We start from the raw sequence: 18,738 nt of genomic DNA, 5'->3' as shown, positions 1-18,738 counted from the left end.
GTCTCTTTAAGATGTTCTCGGTCAGAGAGTATGCCAAGCATGCATTTCTAATATCTGGGTGGGCAAACACTAATGGAAATTTAAATTCTACAGAGACTTAGAGAATGTGCTTCGGAAAACGTTTCCATTTGGCAGCTTCCAAAGTGTGAATGTGTGGTCGACCTGGAGGGAGCGAGAAAATGTTAGGAGAGAGGGAGAGGCGTGGCCTGCTTGGATGTGAAGCACTGTGTGGTTGTTGGTTGCCATGGTGCTGGTGGCAAAACGAACCAATGAGAGCCGCACACTCTAGTTGTCCAGCCGAGGATAATGGCCCTTTATTGTAACTCTAAATTGGCTCAGGAACTCCAAACCAAAAGCAGCAGTTCTGGAATTATATTAAGGGGAAGGATTAAAATCCATAGAGTAAGGCAATTTAGACTTCCCTTTCTCAACAAAACTGGGCTGGGTTGGCACCACCCTTGGATCAACCCTGACTTATTTTTTTTTTGCCTGTGGGCTAGCAAAAGGAAAATGAAAGTTTGGGGGTCAGAAATGGCACAGGCAGGCGGTTCCAGAAGCTTCTTCAGGTGGGCTAGAAATCCACACAGACCAAAAACCAGAGAGTTGGACCACTCCATGGCAAACAGAAAAGGCCCAAAAGGTGCTGCGGAAAGCTGGATTTATTTTTAGAGAATGACCTGACATGTTTCAAGCTTTACAGATCTTTTTCAATGGTGTGTTTTTCCCTTTTGCAACTCTTTCAGAGAGACCAGATTATTTTTCTTCAGCTGGTTTACCTCTCTGTCAATGATTCTTTGGATATTTTTCTCTCAATTTTCTCTCAATATACTGCCATGAAGGCTTGAGAGGAGGGTGGCTGAACAAATGACAACCATCTACTTAAGATCAACCACTTTTAATTAATTTTAACACCAGAAATAACTAGCTCCTAACTGACACAGGCCTACCTTAAACACAAGCAGACAGCCCAGACTAAGCCAGTCCCTAGTAAAGAAAAGAAGCCTCTGACCATATATGAGCAATGTATGGACTTGGCAAGTCACCAGGGGATTTGGAGACAACCACAGCAAATACCTTCTCTATAGCCTAGTTCTGAATGAGGTAGCAAATACATTCAGTTTCTTTTGTGCAAGACGTTTTTCTAAATGGAAGAGTACTTATCTATGTAAACCCCCACCTGCAAACTTAAGTGGTACAGTCCACGCACAGGTTAACCATCTCAGAGGCAACTTGGCTTAGGGGCCCTGGCTTTCCTGACATGGCACACAGATGTTATTGAAGGATCACAATAAAACATAGGGAATGGAAGGGCTCTGTTAAGCTCTCTCATTTTTGTGTCGCTCCAGAAACATTAAGCTCTTTAAGAAGCTGTCTGGCAACTAATCCATTGGTCCATTTAGCTCATCCTTTCCCACACTCCGGCCCCTGGGGTTTCAAATAAGGATGGGAGAGAAATTCAATTCAGTTTTCATTTAAAGGTGAATCTACCTAATTTGCACTTCCTGAAGCAATATGAAAATTGGAGAAAAGCCATCTTTCAAAATTCACACTTGTACAAATTCTGTGATGTGCTTCAGCAACCAAATAATGTATAGAAAAATGCACATTCTATGATCTCCCAACACCCTTTCTTGTGTGACTCTCAGAAGGGGCCCTTGGGTATATTGGATCAGTGATGTTTAAGAATTAAAATATCAAGTTCTTATATCCCCCAGTGGAGTAAAAAAGAGAGGTTGGGTGGTACAGATCTACCAAATAAGTAGAAAAGGAACTTTATGGCTGAACAAGTCAAAGATGCTCAAATGCATTTGTAGATTGGTATGCTTGGACGCAGGTGGCGCTGTGGGTTAAAGCCTCAGTGCCTAGGACTTGCCGATCGAAAGGTCGGCGGTTCGAATCCCTGCGGCGGGGTGCGCTCCCGCTGCTCGGTCCCAGCGCCTGCCAACCTAGCAGTTCGAAAGCACCCCCGGGTGCAAGTAGATAAATAGGGACCGCTTACCAGCGGGAAGGTAAACGGCGTTTCCGTGTGCGGCTCTGGCTCGCCAGAGCAGCGATGTCACGCTGGCCACGTGACCCGGAAGTGTCTCCGGACAGCGCTGGCCCCTGGCCTCTTGAGTGAGATGGGCGCACAACCCCAGAGTCTGTCAAGACTGGCCCGTACGAGCAGGGGTACCTTTACCTTTACCTTTATGCTTGGAAAAATAGGAATTTGGATGCAGTTCAATGCAGCTCCAGGGGTGTTATAAATGAGGCTTAAAACAGTTTTTAATGTAAAACCTGCATTGGCGAGAAGGCTCAGTTCTATTACAAATGCCTTATTTGTGCTTCCTCTGTTGCATTAACAATGCTCATACAATCACATAAATAGTGCATGGGAGACTACAATGCAAAATGAACCTTTGTATATGAAAAAGTTTATGATGACTGTAATGGGATCCTTACCTTGACTGGCAGGGATGCACATTACATCTTCTGACCTGAGGCTCGGGACGGGTCACCCGCTGGCAGGCACTGTCATTCACCAGTATCATAGTCTTGTTAACAACTCGTGTACAGGACACAATGGTTTTACGTTCCCCTGGATGCAAAATGGGGGTGGCGGTGTCATTCAGTAAATTAGCTAAATGTTTCTTTTTCTTCAGAGGCAATCTGATTTCAGAAATATCACGAAAAGAAATGTCTTGTTTGCTGAATTCCACTTGGTTGTGAACATGTCCCTATTTTCCAACATGGCTACTTTCCCCAGCAACACCCCACGGATATGGGACTCCAAGCCAAAAGCACTGCAAGATAACTCTTCTGAGCGGTTGAAGCTAATTTCACCCATATCCATTATCTGGGAGCCTTTGAAGCTTGCTAATTTGGAATGGGGCTTTCACAGCTCCGAGGCCTAGTATCTGTCCACTACAGTGTTGTTGTTGTTGTTATTTTAGAAAAGCTTTTCTTCTTCAATTCTGAATTGCTTCATTTAAGGATTCAGATTGCTGTGCATGATCTGATCAAGGGGATTGGGGAACTCCCCTATGAGGAAAGGTTACAACATTTGGGGCTTTTTGGTTTAGAGGAAAGGTAAGTAAGAGGTGACATGATAGATTGTAAACCATCCTGTGATCCTTGGATGAAGAGCGGTATAGAAATTTTATAAACAACAACGACAACAACAGAATATCGTAAATTTATGCCTGGCATAGAGAAAGTGGATAAACAGATGTTTTTCTCCCTCTTTCCTAACACTAGAACTTGGGGACATTCAACGCAGCTGAATGTTGGAAGATTCAGAACAAAAGAAAGTACTTATTCACACAGTGTTTTGTCAAACTATGGAATTTGCTCTCGCAAAGGGCTACTGGCTACAATAGATATACTCTGCTTCCACATTCTTATGTCCTAGGATTGATCCCTGGTATCTCCTGCTTAAAAGATTTCGGATAGCATGGTTGGAAATACCTCTTTGCCCAAGACCTTGGAGAGATACTATCAGTGAGACAAAGACAGCTGCAAGGTTGAGTACTGTTCTGCAGGCCTTCTACACTAATGGACCGCCTTAGATAAATTATTTTAAACAAACAAAATCTTTACCTCCTCCACACTGCACACTACAACCTTCCCATCCGCTGTGGGTCCATATGTACAAGGAGTCCTGATGATGATCCGGCTCACTTCTGTTTTCAGCAGAGTAGTTCACAGGAATGGTGTATTCATAGTGGATCCCATAATTCTGGTCATGGAATAACAGCACCTAGTTGAGAAAGCAGGAGACAGACAGTTGCTGAGGCTGGCATGTGTGGGGAGGCAAGACAAATAAATGCAAATCACCAAAATGGCAAAGCAACCAATAATAATAATAATAAAAGGTTTAGGTCAAGGGATTTATGAGTGAAATATAAACAACACGGTCTACTTCTGGGGAGTAGAAGCCCTGTGGTTGCAAATCCATCTCCACAGAGGAGATCATCTGGAAGGAAAGGATGTTTGATCTACTGTAAAACTATGTGTCTCTAAAAACCTTGAAACCTAGATTCAAATGTATTTAGTTATAAAAAATATTTATATGCCACAATTCATTAAAAAGATCAGAATGGTTTACAATTATACATAAAACCATTATACAATTATACATAATAAGAACAATATTAAAAATTAAAATCAGTAATCACCTATCATGGAAAGATATATTCTAAATCGCCCACATAAGCCTGTATTTCTTGTGATGCTGCAGGGGTGCTGAGCTAGCTGGGAATGAAAGCAATTCTCTACCCTGCTGTTGTCCTTCTAGCAACTGGCATTTGATGGCACTTTCCCTCTGAACTTGGAGGACTTTTGGATTTGAAGAGAGTTTGGATTTGATATCCCGCTTTATCACTACCCGAAGGAGTCTCAAAGCGGCTAACATTCTCCTTTCCCTTCCTCCCCCACAACAAACACCCTGTGAGGTGAGTGGGGCTGAGAGACTTCAGAGAAGCGTGACTGGCCCAAGGTCACCCAGCAGCTGCATGCGGAGGAGCGGAGAGGCGAACCCGGTTCCCCAGATTATGAATCTACCACTCTTAACCACTACACCACACTGGCTCTTTTGACAGTGTAATGCATTAGAAGCTGTGCATTGTAGCTTCATATTGTTTTATTGTCCTCATTATATGCTGTGCCAGTCTGGCAGGGAAAAGGCAGCTTGTAAAGGCCTATAAATAAATAAGATTATACCTTTAATGTGAAACTTGCAGTCTCAACTCCCCACACCTTCCCCAAGTTTGCTGCTGGCAACTCAGCTAGAAGTAATTATGACTGCAGGAAATGTGAAAACCAACCAAGCTTACTCTTAAAGCGACTCATTAATAATTCTGTTGAATTAAGATGCCATTGACTGTACAAGTTTAAATTTGTTTGGGAGGGTTCAGGTGTGCTGGAAGGTGTGCTAGTACTTGGAACAGGTTGGAATGAAGACGGGAAGGCCAGGGGGATGGGCGGGCAAGCAGGCAGGTGACACTGTATCTCATTGCAGTGAAATGGTACATGAGTTTATTGAAACAGCCGGAGGTATTAAGGAGCCCATTGAACAAATCAAGCCATAAATAAACATGGTAGTGTGTTGTCTAATGTGTGGTAGGGAACGGAGCCAACTAGAACTGATCTGCCCCTCTGACAGCTTGAGGCATCTGCTACTGCTTAGAGTTTGTGGAATGAGACAAAATAGGTAAAATCAAATGCTGCCTTTATAAGGTTGCACAGAGAAGCTAATGAACACCACCCATGTAACAGTGGAGGGAATTTCCATTAGGGGAAATGGAGCACTACTCCAACAGCCGTAGTCTTCCCTTAGTACAGGCATAGGCAACCTTCAGCCCTCCAGATGTTTTGGACTACAATTCCCATCATCCCTGACCACTGGTCCTGTTAGCTAGGTATCATGGGAGTTGTAGGCAAAAAACATCTGGAAAGCCGAAGGTTGCCTATGCCTGCCTTAGTAGGTCTCAATTGCTTGCCTTCTTTATTACCTCCCATTGCCCCTAGCACCTGATTTCTCAGAGGTAAGTCATCTCTAAACGCTGAAGTTCTATTTAGTTATCCTGGCCTATGACCATTAACAATTTTATTCTGTGAACCACCCTGAGAGCTTATGATAAAAGGCAGTATAGTGGTACCTCAGTTTAAGAACAGTCCTGTTTACGAATGATTCACTTTACGAACTTCGCAAAACCAGAAGTAGTGTCCCGGTTTGCGAACTTTACCTTGGTCTAAGAACAGAATCCAAATGGTGGAAGGGCACCAGCAGTAGGAGGCCTCCTTAGGGAAAGCACGGCTCGGTTTAAGAATGGTTTCAGTTTAAGAATGGACTTACGGAATGGATTAGGTTCGTAAAAAGAGGTACCACTTTATATAAATTCAAAGAGGGGAGAAAATGGTTTCTTGAAAGTAGTATTGTGCTTTGCCAAGAGAAGTGAAGGAGTGCCGATCATAGTAGCTGTAGCTTTAAAGGGGGCATTGCACAACACAAAGCCCAAATGTCACCTTGCTTGGCAAAGTGCTTGCCAGGAGAGGTGAAGCTGAGCATTTCTGACACAGAAAAATTATTTTTTTGCTACAGTCTTTCAATCTCCCCACCCCCAACAGCAAGAGGATGCTACGTCGGGTACATATGGGAATAGTTACTAGGCATTCATGGAAGATAAGTCACTCTCGTCATGTTTAACTGGAAATTAGACAAAAAAAATCATTTTTTCCGGTAAAAAAAGCAAACCCAAAACTAAACCAAGTGTGAGGAACCTCTAGATGTTGCTGAACTACAACTCCCACCATCACTGTCCATTGGAGATGCTTTCTGGGGCTGATGGGAGTAAAGTAATGCTGCCTCAAAGTAAATGCGTTCTACCAATTTTTAACCTAGCACAAATGAGATCAAAGTGGAAACTGAAAAAGAAACATACTTTTGAGGTAATTGAAGGACGATCACTTTTGTACTTAGTCCCCAAATATCCTGTAGAACCTTGAAGACATGGCTACAGACACTTGCATTTTGCAGAGAATACTCTCTGCATCCGCCACCTCACAGCCGTGGTGCCCCCTGCGGCTCCATGCCCATGGGGCTGAACCGGTCCCCCATTTGTTTGTTGTTTAGTCATTTAGTCATGTCCGACTCTTTGTGACCCCACGGACCAGAGCACGCCAGGCACTCCTGTCTTCCACTGCCTCCTGTAGTTTGGTCAAACTCATGCTGGTAGCTTTGAGAACACTGTCCAACCATCTTGTCCTCTGTCGTCCCCTTCTCTTTGTACCCTCAATCTTTCCCAACATCAGGGTCTTTTCCAGGGAGTCTTCACTTCTCTTGAGATGGCCAAAGTATTGGAGCTTCAGCTTCAGGATCTGTCCTTCCAGTGAGCACTCAGGGCTGATTTTCTTCAGAATGGGTAGGTTTGATCTTCTTGCAGTCCATGGGACTCTCAAGAGTCTCCTCCAGCACCATGATTCAAAAGCATCAATTCTTTGGCTATCAGACTTCTTTATGGTCCAGCTCTCACTTCCATACATACTACTGCGAAAACCATAGCTTTAACTATACGGACCTTTGTTGGCAAGGTGATGTCTCTGCTTTTTAAGATGCTGTCTAGGTTTGTCACCCTGCAACATTTCTTCGATGAAAATAGGGACATTTTATTCTGTATCAGGAGGATTCTCCCGCGTTTGATCTTGCTGCAAACTTATACGTCATATACACATATACAGCTGTCACCTTGAGCCAATTACCTCTCAGCCTAACCTACCTCACAGCACTGTTGTAAAATAAAAAATGTGCGAGGGAAGGGATCAAGTACAACACCTTCAAGAGAAGGTGAGGAGGGGCCAACTCTCTAGTAGCTGCTATGAGCTGCCCAAAAGACGAGGCCAGCGGCAACTATAGAAAGGCAATGGGATGCTTCCTCGCAGTCGCCATCGCCATTGTTGCTCAGGACAAGCACCTGCTGATTCTTCTCCCAGAACCTGGTGCTGGCAGAGCTGGCAGGGGAAATTGGGACATTCCAGGATCAAATCAGAAGCAGGGGTGGCTGTAATTCTGGGACCATCCTGGGAAAATCGGGACACTTGGAGGGTATGTTGTCCCCACAGCACTACTATATCTGCCTCTGCAAATACCACCAGCGACTATGGGGTGGAAAATTCATGCGCCCAAGTCTGGGTTCAGGCTAGCTGTTTATGCCCCAGGCCTGGTCCTGACAGTGTGCTAATCCATTGCTGCTTAATTGTTTTGTTCAAGGTTGGGTGTTAAGTGTTAAGTGAAGGTGCTGAGGGCTGAGAGTACTCCAGCAAACATCTGCTTTGGACTGTTTGGTCTGGTAGATCCTGCCTTCATGAAGACGTTCGGCCAGATAACCCTTGAGGCCCTTCCAGTCCTTTTAATTCTATGAAAGCAGGCACTCATCGCCTTAAAAATTTGTGTGTGTGTGCTGATCTGTACGAAAACAGACAAATATCTTTTGCAAGATGGGGAGAAATAAAAGACACATCTGTAGCTACAGAAGGAGCTTTATTAGTCTGAGTTGGAAGCCAAAGCTAAGACAAACCAGACAATCAACTATAGTTTTAAAGCTTTTTGCAGGATCCAAAACACTCGGCACTCGCCAGCACAAGACGTGAAGCCCCACCCTGCTCTTATTTAAGCAAACAAGATGCTAACGGCATTGCTGTACAGCTCGGAGGAAGCCGTCGTATTTGGAAGCATCTCGTGGGCTGAGATGGCCTCCAGTTGCCAAGTGGAGCTCTGAAGCAGATCTAGCTACACAAACACTCATTTATCCAAGGAACATACTTACAGTAACATATTTGGAGAAATGCCTTGGGTATTTAAAGGAGGGGAAAAAAGAGGGGGAAAGGCAAGCTCCTTCTTTAAAAAAGAAAAGGAGAGAGAGATCTTTATTATCTCAATCTGGGAACAAGGCTAGAGAATCTAAGGGCTCATATGAAATAGATTTCATGCCATTGTTTGGCTGTGTGGGTAATTGGGTTTCAAACAGAGGTCAAGATGTCTTCACTCAGGTGATTTGCGCTTTGTGAGTCAATGCTGTTCTAACAGTCTTCAGAACAAGTGGTTTTCAAACTGCATTCCAGGGAACCCTAAGGACCCTCGGAAGCCGCAGAAGCCCTCAGTGAGAAGATAGGTAATGGGGAACAGGTTTCCCTGAAAAGCAACCTGTGAGGTGGTCACGAGTTCTACATCACAAAGAACAGCCCTCCCTTTGAAGGACTGTCAGAGGACAGCCACCCCACCACTTTGAAGGCACTCCATATTTGAAGAGCTGCCAGGTATGGTTTAAAAATTAAGAACATTAACAAATCTACAATTTTATGATTCTAAAGGAGAACATCAAGGGCCTTGAAGATGCCCATCAAACATTAACAGCACTTGGACAGCAGAATGAGCAGGGACAACACTCACCTGGTCATGGTCCTCATCTGTACTGTTAAATTAACATCGATGCATATGGATTAGTGTGAGCATATTTTATTTCTGGTAATATAATCCTTGTTTTTTCTTTTGCAAATATATCAGTGGCTAAATTGCAGCCAACCTAGGACTCACTTAACTTCCTCTGCAATGTGCAACTCCAGAGGACTCTGTGGGGACACGTTGGACTGTGGTCCCTTGTGGGGCAGAGATAAGGCAAAAAGGCCTAGTGAGTGTCTTGCATGAACCAAGTGTACCTCTTGGAATATGCTCCAGAATCTTTCCATGATGCACTGGATTTCTGTGGCATAGCCTCACCAGGCAAATGAATGTGGAAAAGGTTCCTTGAAGTCAGAAAGTTTGGAAACCAATGGCGCTTTCCAAGTGTTTTTGACTACAACTCCCATTAGCCCCAACTGGCATGACCAATGATCAGGAATGATAGTAGTTGCAGTCCAAAACATCTGGAAGGCAACAAGTTTAAAAGACTGGTTTAAACAATGCTGACTATTCTTCCTCTTTATTGTGATTATTTTCGATTTAGCTGCTTTTCAGACAGGTTATTGAAGTTGCAAACAATAAAAGCAACATATTAAGAACAATTTAATAATAATAATAATAATAATAATAATAATAATAATAATAATATCAAATCATAAAGAACACATAATTAAAGTCCCAGACATAAATACAACCATCTGTTTTGCTTTTTCTGGAATATAAATTACAATCAGCTCACATATCTCATATTAAAGATATCATTGCTGGCTTATCATTAATTTTCAGAACTCTTTTGGGTGTTCTGCTTTTTCTTTGCAGATACCTTCCATTAAAAGAAGCTTAAGTTTGATATAACAGTTCACGTAAATGCCCGTATCTATGGTTTAGTTTTGGAACTAACCCTATCTACTAAATTTTTATTGCACCCTTCTTGCAAGGAGATCATGGTGTTCAAGATGGGCTTATCCCATTTTAACCTCACAACAGCCCTGACAAGCACCATATTTTTCACTCTATAAGATACACCAGACCACAAGACGCACCTAGTTTTTGGAGGAGGAAAACAAGAATAAAAAAAATTCTGAATCTTAGAAGCCAACACAGCAAGAGGGATTGCTGCGCAGTGAAAGCAGCAATCCCTCTTGCTGTTCTGGCTTCTAGGATAGCTGCGCAGCCTGCATTCGCTCCATAAGACGCACACACATTTCCCCTTACTTTTTAGGAGGGAAAAAGTGAGTCTTATAGAGCAAAAAATACGGTACGTTACCCTTTGCTCAAGTACATTACCAATTGCTCAATATTACCCAGTTTCATGGACTATCCAGAGAATTAGAACCCAGATCTTCCTTTTCCAATTTGAATATGTTACAAACTACACCACACTAGTTTGGAGGCTTCTATCTGTCTTTGATGCTTGTATGTCAGTTACTCTTGTAACTGAAGAAGGAAGTAGTTAATACTGAACACCCAAAAAACAATTCTACCATGATGAAAGCAGACAATGAAAAAGCATTAAATTACCATCAAGTGGAGTGGTATTTTAGTTGGTCCTTTGGCTGAGATTTTCTCCCATAGACCTCTTCTCACATACCGAACAGTGGTTCCTGCAATCTGAAACTCACCAGGAAGTTCGATTTTCCAGTCACTGTTAATGGATTTCTTACTGGAATCTTTCAAAGCTGGAAAGAACCAAACAGCATGGGATGAAACAGAAAGCAAATACCTCACCAAGAGAAACTGCTGTTGTCCAATTTCATTTAGGTTGACAGATGTTCCTTTTCTGGGTCCTAAGAGATTATCCTAAGTGTTCCTCATTGTCATGTCTCAGCCAGGGGATTCCTCATCAGAGGATGACCTGAGGTCCAGCATTACAAAAAAACACAGAATCAGGTTCTGTTGGATGGCAAGGAGCCAGGATCCTTAGATGAAGCTGAGGAGGGGTCATTTGTATCGTAAGTGAATTCAGCCTCTGGCGTTGAGGCCAAACAAGTGCTACTCCAAGGGAGAGATGGCACCTCAAACACAGGTCTCCATCCAAATAATGTGTATGAAGATGTGTATATTGTAGGGAAATGACCATAACACACTTATATTAGTGAAAATATATAATATTTAAATATATAAAAATGAGACAGCCTGCTTGCAAAAAATGTGTGTGTGTGTGTATAAAAATTGCTTATAAAAATATATATATTAGATAAATTTACACAAAGATGCTGCTAAATTTTCACGAGGACTTTTTTAAAAAATCACAATCTACTGTGGAAATGTGGAAAACTAACGAAAACAGAGAGAAATACAAAATGACAGATTCATCCAGCCCTAGTAGAAAGAATTAATGATGGACAAGCCCTGTTAAAATTGATGTGGAATGGGACTCAACCAAAGAAGCTATTTATGAAAGTAAGAATAAGGGTCAAGAAATAGCTTGGTTTCCGCAGGCCCGGCTATGAACCCTTTTCATTATCAGAAGTGCAATGAAATCTGAATTCCTCACTCAATTCCACCCATCATATGGACCCCAACCTGTATCATCTGGGAGATCCTTCTGTGACAGATCTATCTCCTCTATTACCGGTACCTGGCTGTGGCTGTATGTAGGACTTCCCCTATTTCCTTACTTGGGCTGCTTCTATGGCAGTTTTAGGGGTGGTGGTGGTGGGAGCAGCAGCTGCTAGGGCCAGGTAGAGGGATGGGTGGGGGTGGAAGTGAGTATGGTAGTTATGCATCCTACTTTGCAAAGGATAGTCCTTTATTTCAGTGGCAAGGGACATTTTTCCAACCTGAAGGCTGCATTCCAGCAGTGGGTGAGGAAAGAGGCAAAATATGGGTGGAGAAATGGATGCGAGTTTTACCTTTTGTACAATAGGCAACATTCCAGTCATGCAAAAGTTAGAGGTTTCTAAGCACACACCTCTCCACCCAGGCAAGCAAAACTGCATTCCAGTTGGGCCAAAACATTTGAGTAGGGTTGCTGACAGGTGTGTCCTGGGGAGGTTAGGACTAGGGAGAATCCAAAGGGCCATACAGAGAGGACTAGGGGGCTGCCTTTGTCTCTGGGCTTGAGGTTCCCCTGCTTTATTTGAAAGGCTGTCCAGTCTAAGTCTTGTTTAAAGATTTTAAAATCCTAAGAAGGAATGAGTACCCAAAGTTGCCCATCTACAGTTAGCAGCACCCGGACAGCCGACTGAGCTGGCACACAGGTCACCTGGCCCATAGTCTTTCCCCTACATAGCAAGATGTATTATACTGGTATTTAAATTATATTACTTATTTCTACATGTGCATCTATTAGAACGTGCAAATTATATACAAATACATGTCATCGCCTTTCCTATTTTTCAGGGAGCAGAGGTTTCTTCTTCAGCTCAGATGACAATGCTTGCTTCGGATAAAGCCAAGGACTTGCAAAAGTTGACAACATCACTACAGAATATGCAAATCCCTAATAGGTCTATTCCACCCTGGGCTCCTTTGGGAGGAATATAAATTGAATAAAGTGAATATTATGCAGAGGGAAATATATTCATCTTCACGTCACCAAACATGTATTATGCTAAGCTCTCTTCCAGATCACCGGTAGCAATGCAAAGGGTGAAAAATGTAATCAAGTACGTATCATTTGTGAACTGAAAGCAACAGCAAATACCAATCATATTCGCTGGATTGATTTTCATTCTGAACATGGGACAAATAAGCGAACATTGGCAATTTCTGTTCCCATTTCAGTTTACCCTAACCCTATTGCATAACCTTAATCATGTTGCCTGGACAGACCTGAAAAAACTTTATAATCATTAATGATATGGCACCTTTTAAATTAAGTTTCTCATTACTTTAACTGCAGCTCCTGATTTTAATTAAACCACTCAAAGCTTATATAGCTCGAAAGCCAATAAGTATATTTATCCATGTCTGGCTCTTTGAAACATCTCTTTTCCTCCTGGATATGAATTGACCCCATTGGTCTGTCTTCCAAGCTTGCGTCAAAGTCCAGTCTTTTGCTCAATTTAGACTCCTTCCAATTCACTTCCCTGCTTTATGGATACAAATTATAAGGCATTTCCTGTTCAAGGTAGTTTGCAACGGCAACTAAGCCAGGCGGCGTGGGATGGACGTAGGAGGAAAGAAACTGCTCCCAGCAAATGGAACATCAATTCAACATGAAGCTGGGTTCATTTCCAATGCGCCCTACCCAGTCCACAGTGGAAACAAGACCTCCTTGGCCTAAGCTTTGAGAGTGTAATTAGCTCCAGCCCTCACTCCAAGCTTAAACACAGCTATGTTTGCACAAACCTGAGGCCTTATTAAAGTTACAGTGGCAGGAAATTGTAGTACTTTGATTTCCTAATTATTCTGCTTACCCTGTTGGATTCTTGCCCATGTTCTGCTGCAAGGCTTTGATAACAAAGCAGTCGATCTCTGAGCTCAGAGGCAGCAGTAGACTTTAGAATGAACAGGGAAGTCAGTCAGCAGCCCCTGCCCATGTAACAGAGTGAGGCAAAATGCCCACAGGATTTAACTGACATGTAGTTTCTCCCCAGTCTTGTATGTAAGCATGGTAGCCATAGGTGATCAAAAATTCCGTGCATTTGAGCAAGTGGGCTATGTCCTGCCATCCACCCCATGCTCTGCATGGAAACCAAGGAAGCTGGTAGAGAAAGGAAATCTTAGAAATACGAATGAGCAAATCTATCAGTTATCAGCTTTCATTCCGTTCTCCACATTTCCACACCATTTTATTTTCCTATGCAAAGCCTTCAGTGTTTTAAGATGAATTCTCCTAAGATACACATTCTTTTGTGCAATTTTGCCAAATACACATTTTTGTAAACCAGTTTTCCTCAATTTTCACTAATATATGCATTTTCCTGTACACTTCACCTAGCATTATATGACGTTTTGTACACATTACTTGGCAGAAGAACTGTACAGTGGATGCTTGGGTTGCGAAAGTGATCCGTGTGGGAGGCACGGTCTGTGCACGCACGGGTTGCAATTTGGCGCTTCGGCGCATGCGCAAAGTGCAATTTAGTGCTTCTGCGCATGCGCGAGTGCCGAAACCTGGAAGTAACCGATTCCGGTACTTCTGGGTTTGGCACGGTGCACAACCCAAAAACACACAACCTGAAGCATCTGTAACCCAAGGTATGATTGTACTGCAAAATGCAACATGGTGCAAATTTTGAAGGATAGCTCCACTCTGCTTCTCATATGGTGGTACCTCTGGTTACGAACTTAATTCGTTCTGGAGGTCCGTTCTTAACCTGAAACTGTTCTTAATCTGAGGTACCACTTTAGCTAATGGGGCCTCCCATTGCCACCAGTGAACGATTTCTGTTCTCATCCTGAGGTAAAGTTCTTACCTGAGGTACTACTTCGGGGTTAGTGGAGTCTGTAACCCAAAGTGTTTGTAACCCGAGGTGTTTGTAACCCGAGGTACCACTGTATTGTTTCAGAAAGTGCAAATTAAATGTGCACTGAACTGAATTTCTTCCCCACCCCAACACAAAAATTGCTTGAGGGAGCTCTCCATTCCTCCTCTGTTCTCTGCCAGCCCCCAGCAGACCAGTAATTCTTTTTGCAGGCTAGTAACTTTTGTAGCATTTCCTCTCTCTTCCCATGCTCCATCTCCATCTTGATTCTGGACTGAAACATAGCTGCCCATCTTTGCTACTACCACTGTGGTATCCACAGGTAAGCTATCATCTAATTGGGGGGAAAGATGGAGGGATTTAGAAAAAGGCTTTGTGGTTGCCAGGCAAACTGCAAGCAGCAATTCCCAGTCATTTCCACTGTGTCCAGCTGGGGTTTTATTGGAGCAGGATAAAAGATTTATTTGAATATGGGCAGGGCAACTTTATCAGCATGGTTCCAAAGCCTGTTTTTTTGGACATATCAGTGAGCAAATAGCAAAAGAAAAAAAGGGTGTGTTTTAAGAAAGTTTGTTGCTGTTGCTTTAAAAAAACGTTATGATAGCAATGTTATCAACATAGGACAAAGAGACATCCCTTCAAAACACACACACACACACACACACAGAGAGAGAGAGGGAGAGAGAGAGAGAGAGAGAGAGAGAGAGAGAGAGAGAGAGATATTTTGGCAGGCACATCTAATACACAGGCCCATTGAATATGTTTATAGCAACAGCAAGCAAAACCACTGTATGATTTTTCACATTCAGGATAAAGTCAGATGGAATAATTTCAGCGCAGTGGGGTTGTTCTGAAAGCACCTTTGCTGCATTCAGTCTGAAAAAACCCACAAAACTAGAGCCCTAAAAGGAAAAAATAAACAGTTCTGCACATCTGAAGCATAAACAGGATCTGTGTTGTGCTGATTAGCTGGCCCATCATGATACCAACCCTCCCCCCACCCCCAAATTTTTGCCATCCCATTTTTGGAGCACTTTGACCTTTACTTTTAAAACAACAACTGTACACCATATTATAAAGACATTTACTCCTTATACATCACACCTATTTTAATTAATTTCCCACAGAGATCTGATCATTTTTACAGCTCCTTCCTCTTGTCAGATTTTGCTAATGAAATTACCACAAAACTGGCAAAATTTTATGTACCAGCATGCATTACTAGGAGTTAGATGGTTAAAATTCCTTACTAACTATGGTAAAGGGACCCCTGACCATTAGGTCCATTCGCAAACGACTCTGGGGTTGCAGTGCTCATCTCGCTTTACTGGCTGAGGGAGCCGGCGTACAGCTTCCGGGTCATGTGGCCAGCATGACTAAGCCGCTTCTGGCGAAACCAGAGCAGTGCATGGAAACGTCGTTTACCTTCCCGCCAGAGTGATACCTATTTATTTACTTGCACTTTGACGTGCTTTCGAACTGCTAGGTTGGCAGGAACAGGGACTGAGCAACAGGAGCTCACCCTGTCGTGGGGATTCGAACTGCTGCCCTTCTGATCAGCAAGCCCAAGAGGCTCAGTGGTTTAGACCACAGCACCACCCGCGCTACTAGGAACTAGATGGTTAAAACTCCTTACTAACTATGGTAGTGCTCAGTAATCCATCCTAAGCATGACAGTGAACATATGACAATGCACACATATCTTAGGTTTTTTTGCTATGTGTTTAATTTGTAATAATCCCCTGTTTAGGGAAGTTTTTAATGACTGATGTTTTAATGTATTTTTAATCTTTTGTTGGAAGCCACCCAGAGTGGCTGGGGAAACCCAGCCAGGTGGGCGGGGTATGAATGAATGAATGAATGAATGAATGAATAAATAAATATTATCTGTTGGCCTGTAAATTGCAAAATTGCATTTGTTTGGATGCAATTTAGTGGCTGTTCTGTGATTGTAATAAAGAACTGAACTATCTATCTATCTGACAACAAATTATTGTAAAGATAAATGAATGTTGAAGCACTCAGTCTTTTTTTTTTTTTAAAAGGACCAGCCACAGAAAAAGGACTGCCACCTAGGCCAGCTTGCCCTGCAGATGCAATTTGAGCTACATTATGTCTGTCTTCACCCTAAGTGACATCTGACAAAGCTCAACTGGCAGTAAGCATCCAAATTAATCCAACCAAGACAAATAAAAATGCTGGCTTCCAAAAGCAGGACTTGCAATGCCCCAGAACACTGGCAGTCATTGTTCTCCAAAGCTTTGCTATGTCAAAGTCTTCCGTGTAGGCGTAATTTTAGTCCACAAAACTGGCTGCCGGGTAAGCAGAAATGAAAGCAGTAGCAGGCAAGAGATCAAAGAATGGCACACTGTAATCTTGGATGCTACTCAGCCTCCTGGAGGAGACGAACCTGAAAAAAGTGTTGTATTTGTTGTAGAATGCAGCTTCCTGAGCATCCCAGCTCCCATTTTAAAAATGACAAGTCTCTAGCTCTTATAGGTATGAAATAGGCAATGCCTAGACTAGAGAAATTACAAAAGCCAGAGAGATGGTTGACCATTTCTATTGATCAGAGGCTTCTTGCATAGACAAAAAGAACAACAAATGTGTTGACCTGCGTAATCCAAGGTTGCAGAGTCGAAGTTTTTTTTGGTATTCAATTTTGTCACCATCTCCCCAAAAACATAGCATATCTCTGTCACCTCAGGGTTTATTCACATTTGCAACTGCACCAACTGACAGCACAGAAGGGGCTTTGATCAGCCACAGGACATAGAGGAGATCACACACGAGTTAAGACAAGCATTTTGATGTGCAGCCTATATCATACCCATTTATTTATTAGGAACATTTTGCTCCTTTAGAAAGCTCAGAAGGGCAGATGTGGTGCTTCCACCTATGTATTGATGAACCCCACACTTGCTTAGCTTCACCATTCTTTGAGGATTACAAGCTCCTAGAGTCTAGACCAATCCCCTTGTAGGGATTGTAGGTGACAGTGCAACTGAACCGAAAGAACACCCCCTGCCCTGTTTATCATCATAAATTTATGTAATATATTTGAATGCCCTCTTTTCAAGAAAAAGCTTCCAAAAGCCAGCCATGCGTCAAACATACAAGAAAACACAGTTTAAGGCAATAGCATACTCTCTCTCTCTCACACACACACCCCAATACAATATTTCAAACCATTACTAAAATCGAAGGAAACCAATTCTAAACCAGCATATTAAAAATATCAAAACCAGGCAGAAGGCGGAAGTTCTGTAGCTCACATCTAACCAGTGGCAAAAGGCAGTGGTAAGAAGGCAAGTTTTACCTAAGGCCTGTTTGAAACCATAAGGGATGCGGTTTGTTTGCTGTCCCATGGAATTGCATTCCACAGTTATGCACCCTTTCCCATTCCTCTGTCAAATTTGTAAGGTTCTTGGGACATGTCATCTTCTTCTTACTCTGTAAAACTGTTGTGTACATGGATGCCAATAACCACACCCTATTATGGTGAATTCAGGTGGTGAGTGCAGACACAAATGAAGCCAAAACAAGGAGGGAGGAACCAAAATATTCAGGGAGACCTCAACAGTTGCAGAACACAAAAAAGTGTTGCTGGGCTCTCTCTCTCTCCCCCCCCCTTATCCCCCCCAACCAAACCCCAGAGTCCAAGAGTGTCTGTTGGAAAAGTCAAATGGAAAACTTTTATGTGGAGTGAATGGGGGAGTAGAAGGCTTGAGTTGCTTCAGTATCAGATGTGCCTCAGTAGCCACAGAATGTTGAGTGGTAGTTGAAAAAGAAACACTTGAACAGGAGGGCATGACTGCCTGGTATCATTAACAAGAGCACTGAGCAGGGAGTGAGGAAAGGCCAGGGTGGCTACTTATACATTGAAGAAAGGAAGTAAGAAATGCATTGCCACAAAGGCGGGCACATATTTACATATGCCTATGTACAGATGCAAATTTAAAAATAACTACTAAATTTGAAATACAAAGACTATAGCAGCGAGGACAAGGGCCAGGTAGCTTGTGTGCCTACTCAGTTTGCTGTCCAGGGTCAACTCTGAAACTCCTGCTCTCCTTTATTATGCTTCTTTTTATCTTTAAACTAGGAGGGATAACCCTTTAAACAGAGAATTCCCCCAAACACAGAAATACAGTGGTCCAAAGAGAGGACACCTTGGCACCTCAGGAAACACTACAGCATTCTGATATAGGTCCCAGCTTTCAGTAACAGTGGTACTGGTAATGATAATGTTTAAACAATTACAGTTGTAGCTATCACTTGCCCTTAAAATCAACTCACAAAGGAGCCCTTGGAACGTTTGGAGATCAAAGAGCAATGGCACATGACAGCTAGTTACAGAAACCAATATTACTTCCTCTCTTACTTTGAGTTGTATCCCAAGTTAGTTGAACTTGGAGAAGACCCAGA

The 18,738-nt window shown here is 42.7% G+C and overlaps 1 protein-coding gene across 2 annotated transcripts in view; it reads right to left on the bottom strand.

Annotated features, from left to right (window-relative positions):
• The window catches only part of ADAMTS17 (ADAM metallopeptidase with thrombospondin type 1 motif 17), a 170,356-nt gene that overhangs the window by 26,967 nt on the left and 124,651 nt on the right, over positions 1-18,738 (bottom strand). For both annotated transcript variants that reach the window (XM_083713075.1, XM_083713076.1), the window contains 3 exons: positions 10,457-10,614; positions 3,580-3,739; positions 2,443-2,578 (listed from right to left, as the gene is read on the bottom strand). In XM_083713075.1, the coding sequence (XP_083569201.1) occupies positions 2,443-2,578; positions 3,580-3,739; positions 10,457-10,614 (454 nt within the window). The remainder of the gene's footprint in view (positions 1-2,442; positions 2,579-3,579; positions 3,740-10,456; positions 10,615-18,738) is intronic.

The sequence above is a fragment of the Podarcis gaigeae genome (genome assembly GCF_964106915.1).
Source record: "Podarcis gaigeae genome assembly, chromosome: 14".
Taxonomy (NCBI): domain Eukaryota; kingdom Metazoa; phylum Chordata; class Lepidosauria; order Squamata; family Lacertidae; genus Podarcis; species Podarcis gaigeae.
Note: the sequence above shows the minus strand (reverse complement) of the source record. Positions and strands in the feature narration are given on the sequence as shown.